This window comes from Aquarana catesbeiana, linkage group LG06 (assembly GCF_042186555.1).
Source record: "Aquarana catesbeiana isolate 2022-GZ linkage group LG06, ASM4218655v1, whole genome shotgun sequence".
Classification (NCBI taxonomy): Eukaryota; Metazoa; Chordata; class Amphibia; order Anura; family Ranidae; genus Aquarana; species Aquarana catesbeiana.
In genome coordinates, this window is record NC_133329.1 from 6,558,631 (window position 1) to 6,572,753 (window position 14,123).

At 44.2% G+C, this 14,123-nt stretch overlaps 1 protein-coding gene across 1 annotated transcript; it reads right to left on the reverse strand.

The window, feature by feature from the left end:
• Positions 1-5,942: 5,942 nt before the first annotated feature.
• On the reverse strand, positions 5,943-6,872 carry LOC141147435 (taste receptor type 2 member 7-like). Its single transcript, XM_073634671.1, has one exon. The coding sequence runs from the start codon at positions 6,870-6,872 to the stop codon at positions 5,943-5,945; it is 930 nt and encodes a 309-aa protein (XP_073490772.1).
• Between the last annotated feature and the right edge of the window lie 7,251 nt (positions 6,873-14,123).

Below are 14,123 nucleotides of genomic sequence, written 5' to 3' on the forward strand. Positions count from 1 at the left end.
ATGTGCTGGTCGGCAAGTGGAATACTGGGGTTTTGGCTGCAGCAATATGCCATAACCCCAGTGTCGTTTTTTTTCAGCCTGCGACTCTCTAAAACAGGGGTCATCAAACTACAACCCTCCAGTTGTTCAGGAACTACAATTCCCATCATACCTAGTCATGTCTGGGAATGTCAGAGTTTTAAAACTCATGGGATGCGTAGTTATGCAACAGCTGGAGGGTCACAGTTTGAAGATCCCTGCTCTACAAGATAAAAGATAAAAGGGGTCTGAATGGAAAATTCACCACTGGATCACTTTTAGAAGAGGCTGCAGAGCTGCTCTCCCTCCAGCAAACAGGGTAAACCAATTTTTAAAAGAAATGTTTACACAGGTTGCACCGTGCTTTAGATCAGTGTTTCTCAACCCATGGTACGTGAACCCCTTGGGGTATGTGCACCAACGGCATGGGGTATGCCACCCAGAGCCGGCACCACCAGTAGCATTGGGAGATGGGGGGCTGACGGGGCTGACTACCCGGCGTGGCCCAGTGACATAGAAGTCCCGCCTCCGGCTCCTATGATGGATGTCACACTGGTCCAATACCAGGACGTGAGACGTCCATCATAAGATCCTGTGGGACTTAGTGGACACTGCAGCTGAAGACCCTCACCCTGTGTAAACTGCGGGCAGCAGCTCTGCCCTCCCACGTGGTGGCACTGATGGGCAATGGTGACTGGCGAGGCTGTGCTGATGGGCACTGGTGACTGGCAAGGCTGCGCTGAAGGGCACAGGTAAGGCTGAGCTGATGGTTACTGATCAGGTTGTATTAATGGGCACAGGTAAAGCTGCACAGATCAGGCTGTATTGATGGGCACAGAAAACGCTGCACTGATCAGGCAGCACTGATGGGCACTGGTAAGGCTGCATTGATTGGCACTGATTAGGCTGCATTGATGGGCACTTATTAGGCTGCATTGATGGGCACTGCTGAGGCTCCATTGATGGGCACTGGTGACTGGCAATGCTGAGCTTATGGGCACAGGTAAGGCTGAGCTGATGGGAACTGATCAGGCTGTATTTATAGGCACAGGTAAAGCTGCACCAATCAGGCTGTATTGATGGGCACAGGTAAAGCGGCAATGATCAGGCTGCATTGATGGGCACTGGTAAGGCTGAGCTCATGGGCACTGTTAAGGCTGCATTGATGGGCAATAATTAGGCTGCATTGATGGGCATTGATTAGGCTATATTGAGGGGCACTGCTGAGGCTGCATTGATGGGTACTGCTGAGGCTGCATTGATGGGCACTGCTGAGGCTGCATTGATGGGCACTGGTGAAGCTGCATGGATGGGCACTGTTAAGGCTGCATTGATGGGCACTGCTGAGGCTAAGCTGATGGGCACTGATCAGGCTGCATTGATGAGCACTGCTGAGGCTGCATTGATGGGCACTGGTGAGGCTGCATGGATGGGCACTGCTGAGGCTGCATTGATGGGCACTGCTGAGGCTGAGCTGATGGGCACTGATCAGGCTGCATTGATGGGCAGTGATCAGGCTGCATTGATGGGCACTGCTGAGGCTGAGCTGATGGACACTGATCAGGCTGCATTGATGGGCACTGCTGAGGCTGCATTGATGGGCACTGGTGAGGCTGCATGAATGGGCACTGCTGAGGCTGCATTGATGGGCACTGCTGAGGCTGAGCTGATGGGCACTGGCATGTGTGTGTGTGTGTGTATGAGAGTGTATCTGTCATTGCAGCATGCACACATACAATGATATTTCAAACAAACAAAAACCATCACATACACATACTGACATTACACACACACAGAAACTATGACACCCAAAACAATAGAAATTACTTTCTCGAGAAAAGGGGTACTTAGGACATTTTTTTTAGACCTGCAGGGGTACTTCACCATTAAAAAGGCTGAGAAACACTGCTAGATGATGCCACTGAAATGGTATTGAGTTTAAACAGTGTCGTACACTGGTATATGTGTATGTGTCTGTGGAGGGGAGGTCATTTTCACACTGTAGTTGGGAAAAAGATTTAGGTTGTGACTCGTGGAGTAGATTTTGTATGGTTTTGAATCCTTTTTTAGACCGGTGGTTTATTGATAGGTCAATCGAAGATGGTGTATAGCTTCTATTGGTATTCGTGATTTGGAGGTAACGGGGTCAGTAGTACCTATTTGCGTTATTTTTTCTTCCATACATGGGCAGATGCCCTCATTGTAGGCGATATGTTCGATGGAATAGGAGAGCCTAGGGGAGTACTCATTAGCCAACTTTGTAGGTTTGGGCGTAAGAGTAATGAGTTTTCCATTTGTCCACATATAGTACGTGGAGGTGCCTGGAACCAGTCTGGTAGCTGGGCCAGTATGGAAACTAAGTAGTAGTCTTCAAAATCTATGGAACCCGCCCTGCTTGCCAGTTAATGTTTTATAAGTTTTGAGTGTGCACTTCTGGGTTTCTTTCCTTTCCAGATACATTTGTATAATATGGTCTGCAGGGATTTAAAATAGGCCAAGGGAATTGAAATGGGGAGGGTTCTGAATAGGTCTATTATTTGAGGTAAGTGTATCATTTTGAATGATGCGAGTCTTCCAGACCACGTTACTTCGTGTGTCGTGAGGTGTTGGATGTCAGTCAGTAATTTGCTAAGGAATGGTTTGTAGTTGGTTGAGAAAAGACTTTTTACTGATTTCATTAGCTGGACTCCTAGGTATGTAATGCTTTTCTCCATCCACGTGAAGGGATGTTGTAGTTGTAATAGGTTTCTGGTTGTGGCATCTAGCTTTAAGTCCAGGATATGCGATTTGGATGCATTTACTCTGTAGTAGGAAACATTACTGAACCTTTGGAGTGTTTTTTGTGCCTCTACCAGGGAAGGGGCTGGGTTTGTAAGTATTAGGATCAGGTCGTCTGTGAATAAGCTTATTTTATGGGGTGTTTTGTCTATGATCAATCCAGAGATTAAAGGATTTGTCCTGATATGTTCTGCAAGGGGTTCCATGAGTAGACTCAAAATTAGTGGGGACAACGAGCATCCTTGTCTAGTACCGTTTGTTATGGGGAATGCTCTGGATAGCATATCCGCTGAAAATACTTGTGCTGTTGGTGTAGTGTAGAGTGCCATGATGGACCTAAGGATGTGGCCTCTGAAACCAAACTTTTGTAAGACCATGTGGAGGGAGGACCAAGTGTACTCTATCGAACGCCTTCTTCGCATCCAATGATAAAAGCAGAGAAGGCGTTCCACTGGACTCAGTGTGGCCATGATGTCCGTTAGTTTTGTGGCTATTGTTTTGGCGTAAATTTTCAGGTCTAGATTTAAGAGGGAGATTGGATGGAAATTTTGGGGTGAGGTTGGCTCCTTCCCCGGTTTCGGAAGTGTGATGATCGAGGCTTTCAGTGATTCAGAGGAAAATTTGGAAGAGGAGGCAGCGTTATTAAATAAAGTTGTTAGATGAGGTGCTAGTTGTTTAGAGAATTGCTTATAATACTCCCCTGATAGTCCATCTAGGCCTGGTGCTTTACCTGTGGGAAGTGTTGTAATAGTTTTTTTTATTTTGGTTTCTGTGAATTTGTTGTTTAGGTAGGACAGTTGACTGTCAGTCACTACTGGGAGGTTGATCTGGTTTAGGAATGTGTTGATATCGTCTTTGGATGGTTGGAATGTTGAAGGGTCTAGTCTAATGTTGTACAGATCACTGTAATAGTCGCTAAACACGTTTTCTATGTCTTGTGGATTAGTCAGATTTTCATAAATGTGTGGATGGTATAAATGTGTAATTTTGGCTTTGGTTTTTCTCCCCTTGATACGTCTTGCCAGCATTTTGCCGGCTTTGTTTGAGGTGGAATATGAAGTAGCCTTTATTTTGCATTGGGTATTTTCAAAAGATTGGAGTAGGAGTGTTCTGAGTTCCTGTCTTAGTGTTAGTAGTTGTGCTGTCTGTGTTGGGTGGGGGTTGATTTTGTGTGATTCCTCCAATTTTGCAATTTGCGACATTAGGGAATCAAAACACTGCGTCCGCTTTCTTTTATAGTTTGAGCTTATAAATTGACAATGCATCAACCTTAACGGAGTAAATCTTGTCTCAAATCCTGAAGTAGGTCATAAGGTATTCAACTAGAGGGCAATATTTGAGTTAAAGCAGGTTTCCACCCAAAAGTAGAACTTCTGCTCATTGTACTCCTCCCCCCCTTTCGGTGCCACATTTGGCACCTTTCGGGGTGAGGGGGGACAGGATACCTGTCTTTCACAGGTATCCTGTTCCCACTTCCGGAAGCCTCAGCTGCGGGTATTGATGTCACCGCCCGGGCTCCCTCCTCCTCCTTCCCCAGCCACAGGGCCAGTAGGAGAGAGGAGCAGAGCCTCGTGCATGTGCAGTAGGGTTCCCGGCGTGAAGCCGTAAGGCTTCACTGCCGGGTTCCCTTACTTGCAATGGAGGCTGCATGCAAACATCAGCTGAGGTGCTGACATTGCTGGACTCCAGGACAGGTAAGTGTCCGATTATTAAAAGTCAGCAGCTGCGGTGGGCGGACCTCCACTTTAAGCAACCTGGGTGGTTTAATAGTTTTGCCCTACTCAACTGCAAGGAAATAGGCCGCAGTCAATTACCTTTGAGAGATGTTTTGGAACTACATTTCCCATGATGCTCATGCAGTGTAGTTGAGCATCATGGGAAATGTAGTTCTAAAACATCTGGGGTGCCAAAGTTCACCATCACTGCCCTAGAGAATAACATGGCAGTCGTTGCAATATTTTACGTCACACGGTAGTTGCGCAGCGGTCTTTTTTTTTCTGGAAAAAATACACTTCACTGAATTTATAAAAAAAAAGGAAACAGTAAAGTTAATCCCTTTTTTTTTTTTTGCATATTGTGAAAGATGATGTAACGACAAATAAATAGATAGCTTTTATGTTACGCTTTAAAATTACAGTACTTAAAAACCTCCATAGACAACATTTACATTTTTTTAACCGTTACCAGTTTAGAGTTACAGCGGAGATCTTTTGCTAGAATCATTGCTCTCGCTCTAACGATCGCGGCGATACCTCACATGTGTGATTTGAACACTGTTTACATTTGTGAGCGCGAATTACGTATGCGTTTTCTTTGGTGTGCGAGCACGCGGGGACAGGGGCGCTTTAATTAATTAATTTATTTTTATTATTATTTTTACCTTGTTCCTTTAAAAAAAAATCTGATCACTTTTATTGCTTTTACAAGGCATGTGAACATCCCTTGTGACAGTAATAGGCAGTGACAGGTTCTCTTTATGGAGGGAACGGGGGTCTAAAAGACCCCAAACCCCTCCACTGCACTTCAAAGTATTCAAAACGCCAAAATTTACATTTTTGAATACATTCAATTTTTTTAAAAATCGGTGCAGTTGGCTGCTGAGTAAACCGGAAGTGATGTTGCTTCCAGGTTACTACATCAGAGACCCGATCCAAGCCAATTCTGGCTTTGTTTGGGACTCCGACCAGTCGGTGGACGTGCCAGAAGGTCACTCGGGTCTCCCGGTGGGACGGGAGACCCGGGCGGAGTGGCGGAAGGCGGTGGGAGAAGGGGGATGTCTCCTCCCGTTGCTTGTGATAACAGCTGAGCAGCTCATTAGCCGCATTGGTTGTTTTTACTTGAAAGCTGACCGTCTGCTCTAAAAAATGGTAGCAGGGTGATGCCTCTGGCTGAAGACATCACCCCGGTACAACCACTTCAACAAAATGACGTGATTTTGCGTGAAGTGGTTAAGCTGATCTTCTTCATATATAAAAACCATTACCAGGACTACAGTTTCCCTTCACAGCATTGACATCTTTATTTATAGCTTTAACATCCATTACCAAAAGTATTTACACTAACCTGCTTACTATCACACTGATATCTACAAAATCAGAAGGGTTATGATGTATATTAGTACATGCAAGGTAAGGATCCTCTACATTTTAAGTCTCTGTGTTCCTCCGGCTTCTAGTCCAGAATCTTCTCAGAATGATCCTTCTCAGCTTTTTGCTGGCCTGGAAGATGACGGCAGCCTCCACCGATGGAGATAATAATCGTAAGTTCCAACTGACCAACACTAATAGATCTGTAGTTTCTATGTTTTTTCTAATACAAATAATCACCTGAGACATGATGAAGGAGGTGAACATGAGAAGTAAGAAGAAGATTGTCCTCAGGGCAGTGACATGAGCCTGTAGATTTGGACGTGTTGATCCAGAGTCGTTATTCTTCACCCTCCAGATGTGTCTGATCAGAAAGGAGAAAGTGAGGACCAGGCATGGAAGACTAAGGCAGAATGGTAGAATGACGCCTAGCATGGTCGCTGGCAGAAAATAGGAAAATCTGACATAGTAGGAGGCACTGGTGATAATGGATTCTGTGTTGTTCTTAGAAGACTGGATATGAGTTTCCACAATAAAAGCCTGGATAGTCAAGACACTCACAAAGAACATCACAAGTGCTGTCAGGAATAGACGTTGACTCAGGAAATGTGAAACAAATCTCTTTAACCAGATGAAGAACCCATAGCTGAGATTGGTGATGGTGGTACAGTAATGAGCGGAGAGCCAGAAGGTCAACCAGAAGCTGAAATACATTAGGAAGTAACATGATACGTTGATGAATGAGTGTACTTCATAAATAATAAAGTCTGCAGGAGACAAGGCAAAGAGCATTCCCTGTAGACTCAGCAAACACTGGAGGGGAATATTCACAATCCCCTTAGCCAGAAAGATCACATCGGTGGGACTCAACTTCCCTTTCTTTCTGATGATGTCCAGGTTACCCATCACAATACAAGTGTAAGAAGGGATTGCCAAGACAATTCCCAAGACTGAAGAGACTAAAATAGAGAAGAAGTCCGGAGACAACATGTTGAGGTTTGGTGTGATCTCCGGACAGAGATGACGGGACACGTCCAGTGATAGCAGACAGAATGATATATTTAGAGTTGGAATTATGGAAATAGTCTTCAGAGATCCGACTCATGATTGACTTTGCATAAATGTGGTGGATTTAATTTCAATGACGAGATTTAAAGCACCGAGTAAGCTATGTAAGCAATACTCATGGAATGATTGTTGTTTGTTCCTTACTAACATTTTCTACATTTAGCAGTACTTATTTTGATTGGTTGCCTTAGCACGGGGCAAACAAGGCTTTCTATTTATTTATTTATTTAATTTTATTTTCTAAGCCTTTTAAGGAAAAAAGTAATAGAAATTGTATTTTTTTATTTTGGAGTTTTTACCAAATACAGTTTTAAATGGACCTGATCTCATATTTTGAGGAAAAAAAAAGTGTGCTACCCCCTTTTAAATCCGTACGAGACCCTTTAGAACTGGTATGGATTTTTTTTAAATATGAGAGGTGCAGTCCAGTGCAGATAGTCCAGTGTACGATCAAGATCTGTCAAAGTGTCCCCAGTGCACCATCAAAATCTTTCAGTGTCCCCAGTGCTAAACCAACATCTGTTGGTGTCCCCAGTTCACCATTAACATCTATTAGTGCCCCCAGTGCACATCAACATCTGTTATAGTGTTCCCTGTGCACTATCAACATCTATCGGTGTACCCGGAGTACCATCTTTATCTGCCCAGTCACCATCAACATGCATCATAGTGTCCCTGTGCACCATCAGCATCTATCAGTATAAGCAAGCTATAGTACAGTTGCTAATACAGTGCAGGCTGTGTACACATTATCTAATACAGTGTAGTGCGGTGTTGCAAAACAAAAAATACATCATGTTCGGAAGGCCACCAAGGAGAGGCAGACGCTCACAGGCCACTAAAAGAGGGCAAGAAGCCTCTGCATCGTGGTGGTCGTGGACATGGTGCATCCTCTGCAGGTGGCCTTGGGGGACGCTTGTCCTTTTTTTCTGCTGCTGGTCGTGTTATTGAGCCACAACATGCAGAAGAGTTGGTGGAGTGGATAACAAAGCCATCCTCATCCTCCTTATCCTCGGTCACTCAAGCTTTGCACAGGCGTGTTTTTTCTGTCATTTAAATTTTTTGCCGGCCGGCTTATATTGCGCTTCTATGACATAGCGATATATGTCTACTAACCTTCTATGAGGAGGTGAGTTGCCATCTAGATAAAGGAAGGCCCGTAGATGTGGTGTATCTGGATTTTGCAAAAGCATTTGACACAGTTCCCCATAAACGTTTACTGTACAAAATAAGGTGCGTTGGCATGGACCATAGGGTGAGTACATGGATTGAAAACTGGCTACAAGGGCGTGTTCAGAGGGTGGTGATAAATGGGGAGTACTCAGAATGGTCAGGGGTGGGTAGTGGGGTTCCCCAGGGTTCTGAGCTAGGACCAATCCTATTTAATTTGTTCATAAACGACCTGGAGGATGGGATAAACAGTTCAATCTCTGTATTTGCACAAGATACTAAGCTAAGCAGGGCAATAACTTCTCCGCAGGATGTGGAAACCTTGCAAGAAGATTTGAACAAATTAATGGGGGAGGGGCAACTACATGGCAGATGAGGTTCGATGTAGAAAAATGTAAAATAATGTATTTGGGTGGCAAAAATATGAATGCAATCTATAGACTGGGGGGAGAACCTCTGGGGGAATCTAGGATGGAAAAGGACCTGGGGGTCCTAGTAGATGATAGGCTCAGCAATGGCATGCAATGCCAAGCTGCTGCTAATAAGGCAAACAGAATATTGGCATTAAAAAGGGGATCAACTCCAGAGATAAAACGATAATTCTCCCGCTCTACAAGACTCTGGTCCGGCCGCACCTGGAGTATGCTGTCCAGTTCTGGGCACCAGTCCTCAGGAAGGATGTACTGGAAATGAAGCGAGTACAAAGAAGGGCAACAAAACTAATAAAGGGTCTGGAGGATCTTAGTTATGAGGAAAGGTTGTGAGCTCTGAACTTATTCTCTCTGGAGAAGAGACGCTTGAGAGGGGATATGATTTCAATTTACAAATACCGGACTGGTGACCCCACAATAGAGAGAAAACTTTTTCACAGAAGAGAGTTTAACAAGACTCGTGGCCACTCATTAAAATTAGAAGAAAAGAGGTTTAACCTTAAACTACGTAGAGGGTTCTTTACTGTAAGAGCGGCAAGGATGTGGAATTCCCTTCCACAGGTGGTGGTCTCAGCGGGGGGCATCGGTAGCTTCAAGAAACTATTAGATAAGCACCTGAATGACCGCAACATACAGGGATATACAATGTAATACTGACACATAATCACACACATAGGTTGGACTTGATGGACTTGTGTCTTTTTTCAACCTCACCTACTATGTAACTATGTAACTATGTCTGTATAGACTTACTATTGTCCAGTCTTTTTTTACTTTAATAAACCATTGGATTGTACCTATGGCGGTGCATTTTTGCTTTTTCCCCATGGCCTCACACACCTGATGGGATCATCCGCCCTCACCTTGTTCCTCCCGTCTTCAGACCAAGTCTTTCAGTGTGTCAGCTGACACTGACATATCAGGATCTGAGGCTGGAACTTCGGGAGACGCCAGGCATGTGAGCAGCGGAAGACCCTTCACTACCCAGGATTGGGTGACAAGCTACTTTCAGCTGGCAATCTGGTAAGCCTGCATCCTTAAGGTGGTGGATTCATATTGCTCTTTGATCTATGAAGATTTGTCCCAGGGTGCCGCAACACCATCATCATGTTGATTACCATTATCACTGACTGTGCTTATTTGCTTTTATCACCAGTAACATTGACTTTTTCGTCATGCAATTCTGCTTACGTCCACAATATTTATTGGCATTTTGGCAACTCTGGTGTGATGTTCATTCACATATACACATTGCAATCTCAGTTGATGTATTTATGTATATTATTCATTCTGGTTCTCATTTATTGTTTATCTACCACTAGCACAGCTCCTTTTGTTCTATGTTCCCCCAGCCGCAGCATACTGCCAAGTTTGCTCCAGTGATGAGGAGGGAGGGGATGATGAGGTCACTGACTCTACTTGGGTACCTGATAGAAGAGAGGAGGAGGCACAACTCCAACGAGGCAGGATGTCCTCTAGGGGGCAGGTTAAGGGCAGCCACCCTAATGCATCACACCGGAGAGCTCCGCAGGTGAAGGACGCTGCTGACTCCCCGTTGACTTTTAAAACTTCCTTGGTGTGGGCCTTTTAAAACACGCGTGCAGCAGATCGCACCATTGCTGTTTGCAACCTATGTCTGAAGCGGATCAAGCATGGCCAGAACAGCAGCCGCTTGGGCACCCCATGCTTAACCAGACATATGACGACCTGCCATGCAGTCCGTTGGCAACAGCACTTGAAAGACCCACAAAGAAAAAGGCGGACTTCTTCTTGCTCCTCATCTGGGATCTCCAACGCCACTATACCTCCAGTCCTCTCAAAAACCTGCACTGAGAGGAATGAAGGTATAGCAATAGGTGTACCAAGTACTTGCAGACAATCTGCTATCAGTACACCTCCATCTGATTTTAGCAGGCAAATTTCCCTACCCCAGTTGCTAAACTGTAAAAAGAAATTCGGTCCCAGCCATCCACATGCTCAGCTTCTGAATGCTAGCTTGGCCAAATTGCTAGCTCTGCAACTGCTGCCTTTTCAGCTGGTAGACTCTGCCCCCCTTTTCCTGAATTTGTGGAATGTTCTGTACCACGAACCGGGGGGGTGTTCGGCTCATCCCTAATGACTACAATCAGTTCATGGGAGGTGTCGTTTATAATGACTAAATGTTACAGCCCTACCTATCTACCAGATCAATTGATTGGTTCAAAAAAGTGCCCATACACCTGTTCCAATTGGCCCTTTACAACTCCTACATTATCTATAAGTCCACAGAAAGACCTGGCTCCTTCCTAAGCTACCAAGAGAATGTTTGAACCCCCAAAAATACTGTGTTTGCATCAGTAGTAGAATAAGGTATGACACCCAACACTATTGTCCCCAATGTCCCTCCCAATCTGTCCTCTGTATAGGAGACTTCTTCCGTATCTACCATAGAATTTAGATTCAGATTCAGAATAGTTTATTAATCTTTTCTCTGTAGTTGATGACATATGTCCATTTTTATTTTCTTTACACATTTTCCAAAAGCTTGTGGCAAAAAATATTTTTTAAAAAAAGACTCGTTATACCTATTAGAAAATGGAGTGTATGCTTTCCAAAATACGGTATGGTCATTTCTCCAAATTCAAAGTCATGGTCTCCAAAAATGTGATAGGTAGTCAGAAGGTAGTAGGTAGTCATTTATGCCCCTAGAATACCTGAAGTCACTCCTTGGATGTTGGTCTTCTCTATGTAGCTGTGTTGGGTATGTATACCCAAGCGCTGCTAAGTGAGAAAAACAAATTGTGATTATATGGAGCAGCTCTTGTCTCAAAGCCTGCAGTAGGTTGTAAGGTATTCAACTAGAGGGCAATATTTGAGTTAAAGCAGGGTTCCACCCAATAGTGGAACTTCCGCTCATTGTATTAACCCCCCTTCGGTGCCACATTTGGCACCTTTGGGGGGGGAGGACAGGATACCTGTCTTTCACAGGTATCCTGTTTCCACTTCCGGGAGCCTCAGCCACGGGTATTGACGTCACCACCCGGGCTCCCTCCTCCTCCTTCCCCGGCCACTGGGCAAGTAGGAGGGAGGAGCAGAGCCTCGCACGTGCACAGTAGGGTTTCCGGCTGCAGGTTTCACTGCCGGGTTCCCTTACTTGCAATGGAGGCGGCATGCAAACATCAACTGCAGTGCCAACATCGCTGGACTTCAGGACAGGTAAGTGTCCGATTACTGAAAGTCAGCAGCTGCAGTATGTGCAGCTGCTGACTTTTCATTTTGCAGTGGTGGACGGACCTCCGATTTAAGCAACCTGGGTGGTTTAATAGTTTTGCCCTACTCAATTGCAAGGAAATAGGCTGCAGTCAATTACCTTTGAGAGATGGTCGCATATATATATATATATATATATATATATATATATATATATATATATATATATATATATTTAATTTTTTAGCAGAGACCCTAGAGAATATCATGGCAATATTTTATGTCACACAGTATTTGCGCAGTGGTCTTTTTTGGAAAAAATACACTTCACTGAATTTATAAAAAAACAAAACAGTAAAGTTAGCCCTTTTTTTTTGAACACTGCTTACATTTGTGAGCGCGACTTACATATGCATTTTCTTTGCACGCGGGGACAGGAGCACTTTACTTTATTTATTTATTTTTATTATTATTTTTACCTTGTTTCTTTAAAAAAAAAAATCTGATCACTTTTATTGCTTTCACAATGTAAACATCCCTTGTGACAGTTATAGGCATTGACAGGTACTCTTTATGGAGGGATCTGGGGTCTAAAAAACCCCAAACCCCTCCGCTGCACTTCAAAGTATTCAAAACGCCAAAATCTGCGTTTTTGAATACCTTCGATTTTTTTTTTAAATCGACACAGTTGGCTGCCGACTAAACCGGAAGTGATGTTGCTTCCAGGTTACTACATCAGAGACCTGATCCAAGCCAATTCTGGCTTTGTTTGAGACTCCGACCAGTTGGTGGACATGCCAGATGGGCGCTTGGGTCTGCCGGTGAGACGGGAGACCCGGGCGGAGTGGCGGAAGGCGGTGGGAGAAGGGGGATGTCCCCTCCCGCTGCTTGTGATAACAGCTGAGCAGCTCACTTGAAAGCCGACCATCTGCTCTAAAAAAATGGTAGCGGGGGTGATGCCTCTGGCTGCAGACATCACCCTGATACAACCACTTCAACAAAATGACGTGCAGGTACGTGATTTTGCGTGAAGTGGTTAAGCTCATCTTCTTCATATATAAAAACCATTACCAGGACTACAGTTCCCCTTCATAGCATTAACATCTTTATTTATAGCTTTAACATCCATTACCAACAGTATTTACACTAACCTGCTTACTATCACACTGATATCTACACAAATCAGAAGGGTTATGGTGTACATTAGTACATGCAAGGTAAGGATCCTCTACATTTTAAGTCTCTGTGTTCCCCCGGCTTCTAGTCCAGAATCTTCTCAGAATTATCCTTCTCAGCTTGTTGCTGGCCTGGAAGATGACGGCAGCCTCAACCGATGGAGATAATACTCGTAAGTTCCAACTGACCATCGTTAATAGATCTGTAGTTTCTATGTTTTCTCTGATACATATAATCACCTGAGACATGATGAAGGAGGTGAACATGAGAAGTAAGAAGAAGATTGTCCTCAGTGCAGTGACATGAGCCTGAAGATTTGGACGTGTTGATCCAGAGTCGTTATTTTTCACCCTCCAGACATGTCTGAGCAGAAAAGAGAAAGTGAGGACCAGGCATGGAAGACTAAGGCAGAATGGTAGAATGACGCCTAGCATGGTCACTGGCAGAAAATAGGAAAATCTGACATAGTAGGAGGCACTGGTGATAATGGTTTCTGTGTTGTTCTTAGAAGACTGGATATGAGTTTCCGCAATAAAAGCCTTGATAGTCAAGACACTCACAAAGAACATCACAAGTGCTGTCAGGAATAGAAGTTGACTCAGGAAATGTGAAACAAATCTCTTTAACCAGATGAAGAACCCATAGCTGAGATTGGTGATGCTGGTACAGTAATGAGTCGAGAGCCAGAAGGTCAACCAGAAGCTGAAATACATTAGGAAGTAACATGATACGTTGATGAATGAGTGTATTTCATAATTAAAAAAGTCTGCAGGAGACAAGGCAAAGAGCATTCCCTGTAGACTCAGCACACACTGGAGGAAAATATTCACAATCCCCTTAGCCAGAAAGATCACATCGGTGGGACTCAACTTCCCTTTCTTTCTGATGCTGTCCAGGTTAACAATCACAATATAAGTGTTAGAAGGGATTGCCAAGCCGAGTTCCAAGACCGAGGACATTAAAACATAGAAAGAGCGTGGAGACATCATGTTGAGATTTGGTGTGATCTCCGGACAGAGATGACGGGACACGTCCAGTGATAGCAGACAGAATGATATATTTAGAGTTGGAATTATGGAAAAAGCCTTCAGAGATCCGACTCATGATTGACTTTGCATAAATGTGATGGATTTAATTTCAATGGCGAGATCTAAAGCACCGAGTAAGCTATGTAAGCAATACTCATGGAATGATTGTTGTTTGTTCC

Bases quoted from the DNA above. Each gene is read 5' to 3' on its own strand.
- LOC141147435 (XM_073634671.1), bottom strand. From the start codon at position 6,872: ATGTTGTCTCCGGACTTCTTCTCTATTTTAGTCTCTTCAGTCTTGGGA.